Source organism: Telmatherina bonti (assembly GCF_933228915.1).
Source record: "Telmatherina bonti genome assembly, chromosome: 20".
Taxonomy (NCBI): Eukaryota; Metazoa; Chordata; class Actinopteri; order Atheriniformes; family Telmatherinidae; genus Telmatherina; species Telmatherina bonti.
Window position 1 is genome coordinate 11,900,780 of NC_136618.1, and position 17,348 is coordinate 11,918,127.

General features: G+C 40.4%; 2 protein-coding genes across 2 annotated transcripts; one reads left to right on the forward strand and one right to left on the reverse strand.

The window, feature by feature from the left end:
- Positions 1 to 939: 939 nt before the first annotated feature.
- Positions 940 to 13,666, forward strand: tm9sf1 (transmembrane 9 superfamily member 1). Its single transcript, XM_079259798.1, has 9 exons — positions 940 to 1,337; positions 4,684 to 4,895; positions 5,359 to 5,490; positions 5,848 to 5,970; positions 6,050 to 6,408; positions 9,907 to 10,061; positions 10,213 to 10,398; positions 12,356 to 12,629; positions 12,723 to 13,666. The coding sequence occupies exons 2-9, from the start codon at positions 4,734 to 4,736 to the stop codon at positions 13,114 to 13,116; spliced, it is 1,785 nt and encodes a 594-aa protein (XP_079115924.1). The 5' UTR covers positions 940 to 1,337; positions 4,684 to 4,733; the 3' UTR covers positions 13,117 to 13,666.
- Positions 13,667 to 14,103: 437 nt separating this feature from the next.
- On the reverse strand, positions 14,104 to 16,122 carry nanog (nanog homeobox; the record flags this gene model as incomplete). The annotated part of the gene is made up of 4 exons (XM_079259612.1): positions 14,104 to 14,472; positions 14,704 to 14,847; positions 14,942 to 15,318; positions 15,714 to 16,122. The coding sequence occupies 4 exons, from the start codon at positions 16,120 to 16,122 to the stop codon at positions 14,104 to 14,106; spliced, it is 1,299 nt and encodes a 432-aa protein (XP_079115738.1).
- Positions 16,123 to 17,348: the final 1,226 nt, after the last annotated feature.

The window sequence follows — 17,348 nt, forward strand, 5'->3', positions numbered from 1 at the left end:
TAGACGCCTCATTGAGCACTAGAGAGTGAACCAACGTCGCCGCCATATTGGATGGGTCCCCGCTTTCGAGTTTTGCTGCAGAGTAAATGTAGTTTATCCACAAAACTCTTTTTTTGTGGAACAACGGAAGTTTGCGCTCTCCGAGTGTTATTCTGGGTAACTTTTTAATTGTACAGTTTTGATACAATACTTTATTTTCAGACTTTCTACAACTGTATCTCTATATTGATAAATTAATAAATGTAAAAAAAGAGTCAACCGTAGTCAAGAGAAAGCAGCAACTATTCCCGCAGTTTATTCAGCCTACAGTTGCAATAGCCGGCAAAATATTGAAAGCAGATCGTGTGGAATTAGATTTCACAAGGTTAAATAATCATTTATTTGACCAGATAAAAATAGATTGATCAATACAAATGCATCAATAAACAACCAAACATGTCAATATCAAATTTATTTATACATGTATTTATATTGTAGCGACCTTATGACTTTGTTAAATAGCGTTATGAAAATATTTTATTATTTTAAATATTTGTGACAAACCAAACTGTAAGAAAAATCAGGTAAAAATTCGTTAAATTATTGTTGTGATTGGGGCAGCACCTTACAAATAAATGCATCTGAGGAGCATGGGAGACCCATCCAAGATGGCGACACGATGAGACGTCAGCTCGCACAGGCAGCGTGATACAACGCGGCGTCGATGCATGTCTATATATGTCTATATATGATGCCAACGCAGATGTAAAACTTTGAATCGACAGTGCAGGTGTGATTAGACTGGTCTGAATTTTAACACGGAAGTCGCGCAACGGCTTTTGATTGGTCAGTTGCGATTGAAGGAAATCCGGTTCATCTGAAAATGATAATTGAATCGTTTTGCGACTTCCTATGAACGCTTCCCCGTGTTTTTCTGTGTCTTTAAAAGACACGGAAAGCTAAATAATTAGAATAATATATGAGCTCACGAGTTAACAGCAACGTTGCAGGTGTGTGTGTTTTCTTTTGTTTCTCCGCCCCCTCCGGAAAAACTGAACTGAGTTATTTTTTATTTTTTTTAAGGTGACGTGTAGTCGTAGCCCATCTTCTACTCTGTCTCATGTTCAGTAAAAGTACTTGGTGTACCCGCGTATGAACGCAGTGAATAAGTCACATAATACGCAGGTCCACTGTTTCCAGGATTTCCAGGATGCCTTGCAGTAACGTTATGCCTTCACAGTGAGCACCACTGTCTGCGCACACCGGGGCAAGGGAGACTGCCGGGGCCTGGAGAGTCCAAGGAATCCGGGGCGGACAGACTGGTTTGTCTGCTACATCGTGGCTGAGTCAAGACGACGGTGAGATTGGCAGATCATATTTAAATTTGCAGATTGTGTGGTGGTTTAATGTCCACAGAGTTTGAGGAAATAACACTGTCGTAGAAAGTAGTCCTGCTGCAGGTCTGATGTTGGTTAAAGAGGAGTCAGTGAGGCCCCTTTTAATTACACAGATAGAACCAGACAAGTAGGATGTGCTCTGTCTGACCTTGTTCTCCTTGTTTTGCAGCGAGGTAATTATAGCTCACTATTTATTTATCTGTACATTGATATATACATAGTATATTATTATATATATTCCAACGGAGATCTTTCCGAACACTTGAACTCATGAAAATCTAATTCTAAGTTTATTATTAGTAGTAAAATGTCAGAGGAGGCAGACTGACAACTGCAATGTTCCTCTGAAACCATGACAGAAAACTGTTTGACAGCGATGATGATTGATAAGTAATTTTAATATTGCAGATTTTCAATTTTTGATTTTCCCTTTTCGAGTTCTGCAGAGCAAATCTTAGATTGAAGGATACTTTCAGCACAGAATAATCCTCTAACAACTCATTTGTGTTCATGCATTTGAAACTTTTTGCTATGAAATAAAGCTCCATTCATACCAACTTTGACTCGGTCAACAGAGTGGATGAAAAGTGCAGATGAAAAAAACAAACAAAAAACAAAACAGGGAAGATAAACGTCTGGTGAAAGGAATGCATGCTTGTACATATGCAGCATTTTTTTAGGGACATTTCATGAACCGAATCCACTTCTGCTATAGTTTAACTAGTCTGGGGAAGACATGAAGTCTTACTAAATCATATTCTGTCTGCCATGTTCACAACATGAGCATGATCCATATAAATAAATCCATTCTCTGTCTTGCTTATGCTGTTGTCATCTCCATGTTTGCACTGACTTCTCTTTGTGGCCTTTGCTAAGCTTATCCTTTCATAACTTACTCACAGGACAGGCAGTTCAGCACCCAAAAAGTGTTCAGGATCAGTTTCTCTGATGTTCTACGTACATACATCAGCTTGTCTGTAGGAAGTCACCTGCAGATTCAGACTTCAAACCAGACTGATTGATGTCTGACTTTGCTCAAGATTTGTGTTGTAAAAGCTAGAGATGCACCGATCCGCTTTTTGGGAGTTCCGATCCGATACCTGAAATGTGAATATCTGCCGATACCAAATCTGTTCATGTGAACATTATTATGACTATGGATATAACTGTATCAGTTTTCATTAGGTTGTAATAAATGACTCATCCTTTCTGAAGTTACCTCACCAATACAAATATAATAACATTACAGATCAAACAATTTCAACAAGTTTTATTTTGATTTGGCACATTTTACTCAAATACAACGATACATAGTGATTTTGAAACAAAGATCTCGCTTTTAGTGTAACAAAAAATGTCACATTTTAACATTCAAGGCATTTATTTCTTTTAAAACACATCCGAAGCATGTCATCAGACACATCTGCGCTGGCTTGACTCGTGTGGTATTGGTTGTGGTATCGGAACACTTTTATTATTACCAAGTACGAGTACACACACATAGTGTTGAGCCGATACTGATATCAGTATATCAGTAAAAGCGCATCTTATTGATGCATTAACAAAGGTAAGAGAGATTAGTTTCATCTGACATAAAGGAGATCTTTATAAAATGGGAGCAGCCTTGCTTCAAACTTAGTTTGGTTTGTCGTACAGATGAATAACTTACAGCAGGCATTGGTGGGAAACGTGACACATCATCTAGTGCAGTGAAAATCCTAAATGTCTGTGTCCAAGATGCTAGACTTTATTATTGTCATTTAAAATGATCTTGATCAATACTTTCCATATTATCTGAACGTTTTTCAGACTTTTTCTTTGAACATTGGCTGCTTTATCTGTATTTTCAGTCCAGCCTTGTTCTTGACTAGTTTAGGAGGAATGATCTTGATATTTGAATCTTTTAAGCATCGAGGAGACTCCTGTCTCAAGGAAAGAACTGGTGTTGTGTTGACACATAACAAAGTATCAAAGAATCCTTTTTAAAACGGGATCTTTAGTCACTTGTTACGAGCAACCATAATGTGTTCAAATGTCTTTGGTTGTAACTCTAAAAAATACAGTAGATAACAAAGTTTGACTGACAGAAAATATGATTTTTGCAGAGCTGTGAGCAAAAAACTTGTCTTATGTCAGCATGATGTGTTGTTTGCCCGTTAAAGATTTAAGGCAACTGGACAGGTAGAGAACGAGAGAAAAGCCTGAAACGGCTGTCTGTAAGAGATAAGCAGTATCAGAAGGTGGTCTCCTCTGATGAAGTGCTTAAGCAAAGACCTGACACAGGACCTGAGAGATGCATCTAGACCTTAAGTTGATCTGTCTTCCGTTTGTCAGAGTCTAGTCTGAAATGGTTTCCAAGGAAAGTTGACAAAATGCTGGTGCATGCCAAAAGACACCGGAACTGGACCGAAACTTGGTGGCAACAGTGCTGATGGAGGGACGAATCCTTCGCAGGACTCATACCTTATACTGACTGAAGCAGTGTGGAATCATCTTGACGTAGAATGAAGCAAAAGTCAGCCAACATCCAGAGAAGAGCTTTGACAAATTCTTCAGGAAGTCTGTAGAGCTGTTCCTGACGACTGCAGGAGGACGTTACAATAATGCTTGTCTCTCAGATGGTTCGGGAAGGGTGAAAGAATTAAACTGCTCACACCAAATATTGACTTTCAAGCTTGTTGGAATGGTTTAAACTGTACTTTTTCCTTATGTTTATGTGTTTCCATTGATATTTGCACAAGTTTAATGAAACATCTACATCTATTTCCTGTTTTTCTAAAAAGCAGTGAAAGGTAGCTCAAGACTTTCACTGGCGAAATGTGCTAATGATGCACATCAACGTCGGCTCCAGGCTGCAAAGTACAAAATGTTTTTGTAAGAAAATTTCAAACTGAAGCAAAATTACACTGAGAAATCTGAAAAGACTGCATTTGTTTTACAAAGACTTAAACACACAATCGAAGCAGCAACGGTGGGTTGTTTTACTTATATTTTGTTCTCAAAAGGAAAAAAAAAATCATCAGAGCTCATTTAAGTCCAACACAAAAGCCTTCATGGACGGCTGAAAGTGATGAATGTTGCAACGTCTCAGGCCTGTTTGAGGTGTTTCTCAATTTTCTGCTGTGTTTGTTGAAACGTTGCAGGAGTGACGCTGCACAAAGGCTCCTGTTATACCTCTCTAGTGCTGCTGCTGCTGACTTGCTTTCCTTATTTCTCATGAGAAGCAAGGTGGACGTCTCTGGACGGAGACTGGTTTCAGCCACACTTGTTCAACGTGAACTGATGAAGTTGTCCGCCTTTGCTGCAGGGTTTCCACTCAGCGGAACAGGATACCTCCCTGGTGGCTGTCAGAGGACGATGGCGCTGCACTGTGTCTTGATCCTGAGCTTGTTGTCGGGCTGGGCAGCAGGCTACAAGACGGGGGACAATGTGACTCTGTATGTCAACAAAGTGGGCCCTTATCATAACCCCCAGGAGACATATCACTACTACACACTGCCTGTTTGCAGGCCAGAGAAGGTCAGTCTTTATGATGTCTATTATTTGTGCAACACAGAGAAAATTGTTTTGTAATGCTAAATGCTTTCACCTGACTGCAGTTAGAATTATTTCGTGAGCAAATATACAAAAGATGTAAAGAAACGAGTCTTAAATCATGTTTATTAAATTCTACATCTGTTAAAAAAAATGAATAATAAATGGTTTCTCTTTTTTACTATTAGAAAAGGGCTATAAAAGTGCAGAAATCTACCTCTAGCACCAATTAAACTTTAAGTAACAAAGAAATCCTCATGTTATATCTTATTTCTCTACGTCTTTGCTGTTCGTCTTGTGCTGCTGAAATATTCCACCTGATCACTGAAGATGAGTTTTGTATTTGTGATGTGTGCAGTTAGTTATTTTTTACAGCTTTTAGCCCACTATTATCAGGTATAGAATGACATAATCTGGTGTAAATCACATTTTGACCCTCGTTCATCAGGTGCACCACAAGTCCCTGAGCCTGGGAGAAGTGCTGGACGGTGACAGGATGGCAGAGTCTTTATATCACATCAGATTCAGAGAAAACACGGAGAAAAAAACTCTTTGCCAGCTCACTCTTTCAGAGACACAGGTATTTCAAAGGATAAATAACATTGCTAGCAGGATACTTTTCAGTTGAATGGATTACTGGACTTTAAACCACAAAATGTATAAAAATCTTACTTTTAAATTGCAGTTTTATCATGTTTTAACTTTGTTTCTGGACCAAGAAAGCTGCAAGATAAAAATAATTGAACTCTTTTTACACAAACACTGTTTAAGCTTTGCTTTCTTTTGTGTTTAAGTCAAGGTAATTATTAAATAAGTTTTAAAAATGGCTCAAAATCCCATGAAAGTTTGGATGCTTTATGAAATGTGAAGACTAAAAGACTTGGCGGTGTGCTACAAACACATGATCTGTGTGTGTGTGTGTGCGTGTGTGTGCCAGGTGGATGAGCTTCGTGAGGCCATCGAGGAGCTGTACTACTTTGAATTCGTGCTGGATGACATTCCCATCTGGGGATTTGTGGGATACATCGAGGAGAGTGGCTTCCTGCCTCACAGCCACAAGGTAAACAGAAACTGCTGATCGCCGATCAGCGCGGCGCTCTTCTCGTCCGTCATTCCTCAGGTCTCTTTTCTTTCCTCAGGTGGGTTTGTGGACTCACCTGGACTTCAACATCGAGTACAACGGCGACTCCGTGATCTTCGCCAACGTCTCTGTGAAGGACGTCAAGCCCGTTCCCTTGGAGGAGGGGGCGGGTGCGGCTGTGGGCGGAGTTGGAGTCGGTGGGGGCAGCTTGACGGTGACCCACACCTACAGCGTCCACTGGTACGAGTCCAGTCTGCCTCATTCCCGGAGAGCTGAACGCCTCAGAGACTACTCTTTCTTCCCGAAAACGCTGGAGATCCACTGGCTGTCCATCATCAACTCCCTGGTGCTGGTGGTGCTGCTGCTGGGCTTCGTCATCATCATCCTCATGCGTGTTCTTAAGAACGACTTCGCCAGGTCAGTCAGTGAAGTTTTACATCGTGTCATAAGCATAGACTGTATATTAAAAGATAGATGGAGCCTCCGTGACGTCACCCATAAGTTTCTGAAGAGCAGAATTGAAGCTCGGTGGGCGGTTCCTACCGTCGCCATCTTGGCAGCGTCCTGCGTGTCGCCTCGCTCGAAAAATACAAATATGGGCAAAGAGGTGGAGCTGAGAGGGGGGCCGTGAGCGTCATAGTGGATGATTGACATCGAGCGAACTCCGAGCTTTCTGTAGCTAAAAGCAAACCAAGCTAACCCGGAGATAACAGGAGCTAACCAGCTAACGGAGATAAGCGGGCTAAAGCTAAGTCACGTTGTTAACCAGCTAAAAACCGCGGTGGTTCTACGTTCTTACTTGAAGCCGGAGATTGGTACCTGTCAATCAAAAGGACACGCCCCTAAATATGCCGAATTTAGAGATTAAATTACTTTTAAATGGGCAAGTTAGAAAGAAATTCACTCCCCCCACAGTTGTCATGAAGGTAAACCTGACCTATTAAACCTATAATGGATTTTTGAACCAGGCTGTAAACATGTTTATTTCTGCCGTGAAATTGGCCTTTTTAACATGGGAGTCTATGGGGATTTGTTCTGTTTTGCAGCCCCTAGTGGATGAAGGGGGAACTGCAGTTTTATGCACTTCCTCATAGGCTTCACTTTTTACCGCCGGAGGTTGCCGCTTGGTCATAAGTCAATCAACAGTTGGCTAAATGTGAATTAATATTCATTATCTAAGTCAAAGTGTTTAATATCTAGTTGTTTTTTTTATCTGTTAGTAGATGTAGACTGTTTGAGTGTTTCTAACTGTTGACTGCAGAAACAAACACTTAAAGGGCACTTGAAGGCATCACGTTGGAGTGAGGCAAATTCTAATATGACTTATTTACCAAAGTTACATTTTTGCAAAAGTAAAGAGACACCAGACTTGGTGCACATATGCTGGTCATCTGTTGGTTTCAAGTCTTCCACTTGTTGACCAGTTTTTCTTTAATGTTGCTCTTTATTTTTACTTGTATAAAACAGTCCTTGCAGTCCCATCTATCCAACAAGATGTTGTTGATTCCTGTTAGCGTGGCGGCTAGTTGTTCAACACACTTCAGCCGTGGAGGGAAATGTCTATGTTCTACATGTTTAAGTCTGTTGAACGCAACATAGTGACGGCTTAATTGCAGCACAGTCACTTAAGGCAAGGCAAGTTTATTTGTATAGCACCTTTCATGTACAAGACAATCCAAAGTGCTTTACATGAAACATTAAAAGCATTACAGAAAAAAAGTATAAAAGAAAATACAGCTAAATCACAATAAAATCATAAATTATATTAAAGTAATTAAAAGCAGAATTAATTAAAAGTTACTGTGCAGATGTCATGCATAGGCGCACGAGAAAAGAAATGTTTTTAACCTGGATTTAAAAGTTTCTACATTTGGTGAAAGTTGAATCTCCACTGACAGATTATTCCACCTGTTTGCAGCGTAACAACTAAATGCTGCTTCTCCATGTTTAGTCTGGACTCTGATCCAAAGACTCGGGTCAACTAGTTCAGACCAAAGAGCTCTGCTTGGTTTATATTCTCTGAACGTATCACAGATGTATTCTGGTCCAGAACCATTCTGGGATTTGTAAACAATCAGCGGGGTTTTAAATCTATCCTGTGATTGAAGGATGTGTAGATGTATTAATGTAGTTGTGTAATTGTGTTGACATGGCGACACTGACAGTGTGTGATCATCTGCAGCCAGATGTGCAGCTGTGTCTTCACATAGCGCTGGTTTGCAGTTGAACTTGTCTGGTTTTAATGGCTCCAGCTATGTTGTGTTTTTATGGGACTACTTAGCAAATCATCATATTCAGTACTATTAAACAGTTTGAACTCAAATGAAACTTATTTTACCTGATAGCACCTGATTATTCCAACTTTTACTGTGTTTTAAGCACTTGTGTTTGGTACAGGTTTAGTAAAGCTCAGTTTATGCTCGTATTTGTTGGAATAAAGTGGTCTCTCCTTGGGATTACACCTGGAGGGACAGAAAGAACGTCTTCTTTTGGACGAGTAATCATCTGGCAGCAAACATCAAACTAAAATACAATCATGAGTAAGCCAGGGGAATGTGAAGCAACCCAAAACTCAAACATGAGACTTCATTCGTGCTCTAAAGTCACACTGAAAAGAATGTCAAATATGTCTAATACCTTTAACTAAAGACCTTGTCCAGGATTTAGTAAGCTGGACAAACTGAGGCGTAGTCATGAATCCTAAACTGTGTTGATGGAAGTGTCCAGTTAACCAGCTTGTATGTCTACAGTGTGAACAAGCTTGCTACTGCACCTAAATAATAAACAACCTGTATTTCTTTTCCCTTTTTTTCTTCCTCAGTTTGTGTTTAAATGATCATTTTAAATGGTAAACTCTTGTTCCTGCCATGCCTCACATGCAGCTCATGTGTGTGCTTACAGGAGATGCATGCTGTTTGTTTAGCTGCAGATCCTGACTGTCCTGTCATTTGAAACTTTGAAATTTGCACACAGAGGCTTTATGATTTTAAGAGAGTTATTTACCAGGGATGTGAATCTAACAACAATTTGCAGTTCAATTTGATACCAATTTTTTTTTTTTTTTGGGTGATGATTCAATTCAGAATTGATTCTCAATTCAAACAGATTTTTGATTCATAATCATAACACTGAAGTAAGAAAAGGTGCTAATTTCCCAAGTAGCTTCCTTTTTCTATAAGCTAGAAAGAATTGAGAAATTATTTGGGCCGATTTGATTTGAATTGCGACACGTGCAAAATGTTTTTGGTCATTTTTCTTGATTTCAATTAGAAAAAACAACAACACAGAGGCCAGACCATCATTCTGATGCTATAATGCTCAAGAAGACAAGTAAAAAGATCAATAAAAACAATAAAAATGACGACAAAAAAGATTACAATTGATTATTTTTATTTATTTGGAAAAAAAGAAATCAATCAAAATATTGATCTTGTGAAGCAAAAAATCCCAATTTTCAATTTTTCTCTCTTCTCGATTCCCCGCCCAGACTATTTACACCTTAAAGGCAAAGAAACATGCAGAGTCTAAATGTTTGAGGTCTAAAACAACCCTCTACATAAAAGTCCCTGAGGAGGTTGTAATGTTTGGCACCAGTGGAACTGGAGTTTAGCTTTTAAAAAAGGAAATGGTTTTATAATTGATTTGCTTTCTGTTGATTAAATGACAAAAGTGACCAAGAAAAGTAACAGCTTCCTGCCATTTGGGGGTGTATCGCATTAGTTTATAAGCACTGTATTCATTTGATCCAGACATTTGTTAAAAAGATTAATGATTTCCACCTCTGTTTCAACCTTCCTGCAGAATGTTTTGGTTAAAGATCCTCAGACCCAGTTAAAGGTTTTTATGTAAACCAGCTGGAGGAGCTAAATAGACTCGAAACCTCGTGGTTTGTAAAATATTTTCTGTGCCGGTCAGGTACAACGTGGAGGAGGAGGGCGGCTGTGACGATCTGGACCAAGGGGACAACGGCTGGAAAATCATCCACACTGACGTCTTCAGATTCCCCCCTTTCAAAAGCCTGTTGTGCGCCGTGCTGGGAGTCGGAGCGCAGTTCCTGACCCTCGCCACGGGTGAGCTTTCAATGTCAAACAAAGAAAACAGCACCAAACATGGCTGAACATATACACAGGGATGGTGTTTATACTGAGCACCACACCTGGATGACAAACCGCAACGAGACCTCAAGATGTAGGAGTCTGATCCCTCCAATCATTGTTTCAGCCATCATCATCATGGCGCTGCTGGGGATGTTCAACGTCCACCGCCACGGTGCCATCAACTCCGCAGCCATCGTCCTGTACGCTCTGACCAGCTGTGTGTCAGGCTATGTCTCCTGTAGCTTCTACACGCAGATCAACGGCCAGCGCTGGGTGTGGAACATCATCCTCACTTCGTCTCTGTTCTCAGGTGAGCGGCCGCCGTCCTGTTGAAGGATGAATCAGCTCTGAACAGGATTCTCTTTTTTTCCTCACAGCTCAAACGAACCTTGTTAACTGCTTTATGTATGTTTTCTTTTAATCCTCCGTTGTTCACATCCCTCTTTATTTGTAGACTATTTCTCTTTCCTTTTATTGGAGATGAAAAACTGTTTTTTAGTAGTGAGAAATGTCGGGCGTGTCAGTCATTTCTGTCATTGACTGAATTAGACCTGGAAGTTGTTCTTTGCAGAATGAAGTTGTTTAACTCTCCTTTCGTGGCTCAGTTTGCTTCTGTGTTTTTTAACGGATTAAGTGTGTAGTTTTTCTATTTCTAAAGCTGGTGTGAATTCAGGGAAAGAGGGAGATATGCTGACCTGTTGTGAGTTATGATTGGGATCATATGTATTGCTTACATGCCAATTAAATGCAGCAGTATGTGTGTTTATTCACAGTACAATAGGTTGATTTAATGGATAGCAATTTTATGCATGTTAATGTCACAAATTCTGACACAATATAATTAAAACTTTGAATCAGTTCATTAGTGATCAAAATAATAACATCAATATGCTGATTTAACACAACATACTTAAGTATTAGAATATAATTTTATTCCCAAGCTCAGGCAGACATTTAAATGAATAAAAATGTTTTTATTACAAAAAAAAAAAAAATCTGATTTCTGTATTTTGACTTTTAAAATGTTCATATCAAGTAAAAGTAAAATAGATTTCTGTTTTTCCACGTTAAAGCAGGATACAGCGTAAACATTCAGGCTATTTGCAGTCTGACACGACATACACGCAGAACTTGTTTGTAATAACTAAGGTAGTACATTCTGACTTTACTGTAGTTAGACACCAAACAATTGGATATCAAAATATCCTTGTTGGATTAAAAAAAATCAGTTATTTTGTATTTACAAGAAAATAAGTGAAAAAGATTTAGCATTTTCTGTCAAAGTCCGACCTTAAAATAAGTCCAATTTTTTTTTTTTTTAACTTGAGTCTTTATTCGGCCCTTTAACAAAATAAGGATTGACAAAAATAAATTTGGCATATTTACCATTCATTTCAGTGTGATTTGTCAAAATTGTTCCAACACATTATTGTGTTATTATAGTTTCCACTGGGGGCAGAAGACAAGTATCATATTGTGTATAACAAGAGCAAAGTTTTCACTATAAAGTGATAAAAAGGTCTCAGAAACTGTATCAAATATGATACATGTGACATTAAAGGGTTAAGAGTGTCATATTATAATATTGATGTTTAATCCATGTTTTCAAATCTTATCTAAAAAATGTTTTTTTTTTCTAATTTCTTTGTGTTTTTAAATACAAGCACTCGGCACACATCAGCTTCACCAACACTGCACTGCTGGAGTCAAAATCGACCTTTGTTGAATTATGATTAGGTTTACAAATATTCTAGTTTGAAACTAAATTTAATGTCTAAAAACTTATTTTTCATTTTAATATCTGAAAGAGCTCAGCAATAAAGGTATATTTTGTTGGGGAGAAAAAGGGAAACAAGTTGTTTTTAGTTTGGAAAGAAGCTTTTGATCGCTGCATTGAAGTGTTCATTTCAACACAAACCATGTTGGTGATATGTTAGCATCAGATGTACACGGGTACACTCCATAACAGCAGGGAAAATGACAAATTAATAAAGCCAAATCTTTGTGTAATAAATGAGTGTGAAACATTAACTCTGTGGAGCTTGAGCCATCAGTGACTTTCAGTTCTTTGTTCAGCTGCATGAACAGTTGGAGAAAAAGCCTTAGAGCAACATAACTTAGGATGTAACTAAGCAAACTTCATCTCCACTCATATAAAAATGCTGACAAAATGATTGTTTTCACTTTAGCAGCCCCTCCAAGGCATCACTACATAAACTGATTAAGACGAAAAGCAGCCTTTTATTGACTCTCGTTTGTTCCCACAGCTCCCCTGTTCATCACATGGAGCGTGGTGAACTCCATCCACTGGTGGAGCGGCTCCACTCAGGCTCTGCCGGCCACCACCGTGCTCCTCCTTCTGGGCGCCTGGGTCCTGGTGGGCTTCCCCCTCACCGTCATCGGCGGCATCGTGGGTAAGAACCGAGCCGGCAGCTTCCAGGCGCCGTGCCGCACTCGTAACATCCCCCGGCAGATTCCCGCACAACCGTGGTACAAACACGCCGTGGTGCATATGGCCATCGGGGGCTTCCTGCCCTTCAGGTGAGATAAATTTCCTGTTAAACAATGGAAATACGGGAAACAGTTGATTGTTTTTGCAGTTTCTCACGCTAAACATCTTCCTTTCTCCCTCAGTGCCATCTCCGTGGAGCTGTACTACATCTTCGCCACCGTGTGGGGCAGAGAGCACTACACCCTGTACGGCATCCTGCTGTGCGTCTTCGCCATTCTCCTCTCGGTGGGCGCCTGCATCTCTGTGGCGCTGACCTACTTCCTGCTTTCAGGCGAAGATTACCGATGGTGGTGGCGGAGCGTTCTGAGCACCGGTTCCACCGGCCTCTTCATCTTCGTCTACTCGGTTTTCTACTACAAGAACCGATCGTCTATGAGCGGCCTGGTGCAGAGCACGGAGTTCTTTGGGTACTCCCTGCTCACGGCGCTCGTCTTTTCCCTCATGCTGGGAAGCGTGTCCTTCTGGGCCTCGCTAGCGTTTATCCGCTACATCTACCGCAGCCTCAAGATGGATTAAACATTGTGATACATAAACAAGTCTGGACTTGGACAGCGTTCACGTTCATCTCATATACAGACCTCCCATTAAGTTAATGGGAGAAGCAAAACTAAACAGGGGCCTTGAACTTTGAAGAACTTCAAAATTGTTGAAATAAGGGAAAGTTGGTGGATGGATGAAATTTAGGTCGGGATGGGATTAAAATGGACTTCGTGACAAAAGGGACGGTTTCTTTATCAGGAGTTTATGGGGAAAAATGTATCCTGTGCTACACAACTAAATGAATTATATTCATTGTACGATGCTTCGTGGGACAGTCTGTTCTGGTACTTCAGCCAGTCCAGGCTGCATGGACTTAAAGTCTCATTTGCTGCATTAGGTTGGAATACAGACGGCTGTAGTACATTCATAATGTAGTTTTAAAAAAAATAAATAAAATGCAGCAGTGCAAGTTTTTACTTGAACACACCTACATCCTGATGAGAAACATTTTGCACCAGATCCGAAGCACCTCATGGAAGAATCGATGCCTTGTGGATAGAAGTGTTGCATAATGTTGGTGATGGTAACTGGACTTGATGGTCAACTTTGACTTTGCTTCTGATGTACATAATCTTTTCAATAAAAAGCTTTTTAATACAATACAGCAGAAAACAAGCCAGCCTTTGAGTTTTTTTTTTTTAAATTTGTGTTTATCATTCACATTTAGGGAAAAAAAAACAGTGCACAATAAATTTTGACAATTCACTTTGGAACTTGTATGTTGGACGACAAATGTATGCGCATCAGATCTGCGTCTGTACTGGACAAGCTGGATAAATGTGGCATCACTGAGCACAAAGAGCACACCAACATACATTAAATAGTTTCATATAAAACGATGTAAACCTTTTTAAATGTGAAAAACAATGTATATGTACACTCGGGCTAAGGGGGGGGGGGGGGGAGAGAAACCCAAACTAAATTCTTGAAGCAGAAACAAAAGCAGATGAGTTCAAGCTTCAGCTACTGCCTGCTATCGTGCACCATGTCAGGAGTTAAAGAGCCTTGGCTGCTCACAGGCTCCTCATCTTTGCTTTCAAAGCCTCCACTCTGCCCAAAGTGGTTTACATTGGCAGAAGCAGCTGAGTTGAAACCATTGGGGTTGTATTCAAAGTGGCTGCCACCTGGTGGAAGAGACCATCCAGTCAGCTGGGACCTGCTAGGTGCTGCAACCTGTGTGGAGCTCGAAGACCAGGGTGGGTAACCAGAGGATCCAGCATTGCTCATTGCAGCCAGATAGAAGGCCAAGTTCTGTGGATTCTTCTTAAAAGCAGCACCCATCATTTGTTGGTTGTAATGCTCCCTCAGCTGGGGTTGCCCTTCTCCCTGATACTGAAAATGGAAAAAAAAAGTGAAAAAACACTCAAATTTAGTGTCAAAACTTAAGCCTCACATGGCATCTAGCTTGTGTTATGCCTTGCCTTTAAGACCAAAACTATGACTATAGTCAGGCCTCCATAACAGACATTTTTGTCTATGTCCAAAGCACTTTTTCTCTGTTATTGGTGAACAGGAAATATGGGCTAGACATTTTATTTATTTATATATCTAAGAGTGACTTACAGGTGGGATATGTGATGCCATGTTGGAGAACATGGATCCATGGACTGAGCTGTCCTTGTTGATGGCATAGCGCTCTGACACCCAGCTGGTATCTTTCTGATGCCTCCTCAGCTTCATCCTCCTGTTCTGAAACCAGGTCTTCACCTACAAACAGGATGAGAGAGATTCCAAATCTTCAGGAAAGTGTACAGCAGTATTTTTGTTACCAACATGCATTGCTTTGCTCTAAATTCTTCACCTGTTTGTAAGTCAGTCCAGTCATCTCTGCCAGGTTTTTCATCTCAGCTGGGGTGAGGTACCGCTGAACACTGAAGCGCTGGACAAGGGTGTTCATTTGACTCTCTGAGAAGGCTGCTCGGACCTTAGCTTTAGGGTTGTTTACCGCAGTAGAGCCCAGCTTTTTCTGGGGCACCGGAGGACCAGGTAAATGTGTGTGGTTATTGGCAGCCTCGTTCCCTGCAGTGGCAAAAATCTGGGGCTCTTCCATCAGAGAACTGGAAACATCCTCGCTACCATCAGGGCTCTGACTGATAGCCTCTGCACCTTTCTCAGCCCAGGTTGCAGGGTCTGCTTGGGGGAGACTTCCTTCCCTGCTGCTGGAGGAACTCCATGAATCTACATGGAACAAAATACAAAAATCTCACAAATTAGTATTTCAATTTCAATGCAATGCATTGTCTTTGGTGCAATTTTTATTCCTGCCACCAGATGGCGCCAGCTTATTCTTGCCAAGCAGAAGTCGGCGCCTTATTTTAAAACCATTCAAAACCAAAATGGATGCGAACTGGAGTTCGTTGTCAAAATTTGAGAAGAACTTAACTACAATTCTACAAGGAAATGTAAGAACTAAAACCATATAAATTTACATCAAGATTAATATGCGAGTAAAAGTGTTAAAAATGCTGGTCGAGGGTTATATGCGAGTAAAAGTGTTAAAAATGCTGGTAGAGGGTTATATGCGAGTAAAAGTGTTAAAAATGCTGGTAGAGGAGGGTTTTTGGGGGACATACCCGGTGAGGTGTGCGCCTCGGAGTCGCTTGCAGAGTCGCTCCCAGTCTTCCCAGTGACTTCGCTCCCAGTAGCTCCGCAGGCGCCGCGGTGTTGTCCAGCCAGGAGCAGGCGGCTTGTCTGGGTATCACCAATATAGACAACCCCAGGGCCCTGGTAGCAATGCCCATTCATGGCATGCAACTCCGGGCTGCGATGTGTGGACTGGTCCCGGTTCTTGGAGGTGGTCGCGGCATAGTAGGTCTGCATATGCCCGGGGTTGTAGTTGCTCAAGTCGGTGACTCCGTTTTCGGCCCAGCCGTTCAGGTTGGCGTGGTTCTGCTCTGGTCCGGGTTGGTACACCAGGCTGTAGGCGTAGGTGTGGTAAGAAGGGCTGTAATTATAAGTCACCTGCGTCTTCCAGTCTGCCATTTTACCTTTCCAGCAAAAATACTGTGTCGAGATAAATACTCATCAAGGCGCAACTATTACATCTAAAAAAAAAGAGTTAAAAAAAAAAAAATTAAACGCACTACATTAGGAAGCTCTGAATAAAACCCTGTTACCTTTTAGAGTTTAAAAGTTGCGCGCTCACGCGCCCCCTCCCAGTGTCTTATAAGGAGGTGTGTGGGTGTGGACACAGGTGGAGGTGTGTATTTACAGCCGAGCCAATCTCTTTCACTCTTTCCTTGCAAAGATGCAGCTGAAGCGATTTGATTTGCCACTGAGGTTATTTTCTTTTAAATGAATTGTTTTAAGGTTCTGACTGACAAAAAAAAACCCCAATTCAAAACAGTTACAAGAATCTGCTTAAAAATTAACATTTTTCACACTAATACTGAAAATTAGCTACACTTTGATTCACAATGTAGAATTTTTTAAACTTTGTCTTAAAATAAATTGTCACATGAGTTGCATTTTTAATTGCTAAATGAAGAAATGAATGAAATGAAAGAATGAAATGAAAATGAATGAAAAATACTTTATTAATCCCCAAAGGGAAATTCAATATTGTAGTAACTTGAGGAAGTCTTCTTCCGGAGGCTGATGGCTGCTGGCAGGAATGATCTTCTATATCTTTCAGTCTTACATCGGACCTGAAGAAGCCTCTCATCGAACACACTTTGTTGTTTCTTCACTGTGTTGTGGAGAGGGTTTGAAGAATTCTCCATCATCTTCATCAGCTTGTGCAGCATTCTTCTGTGGACAATCAGCTCCAAATCAGCTAAAACAATTAGCTAAAACAACACATTGAGAAATTGCTCCAAAAGGGTCAAAGTCTGGTTATTTTCATTTTAATTTGGCTCATGTGGTATGTGTGCCAAACACAATGACATCCATCTATTCCTCTTGATGCCTCTTTTTAAGAACATTTATGTCAAAATCCTCTTGTTGATACCATTATACTGACTTAACATGATGCATGTTGCCAAATAATTTGCACTAGTTAAAATGTTGGACTGAAGACTGATTTGTTAAATGTTTTCACGCTGAAACATTGTGCACCAAAATTGGTGCACAATATCTATGTGATATTAATGTATAGGGCAAGAGTTTTCAACATTAGTATTATATTTTCCTAACCTTTCACATTTGACATTGCAGTGGATGTGGATGATATTGCATTGTGGAACTTTTGTTGTGTTTTCAGAGGGTTT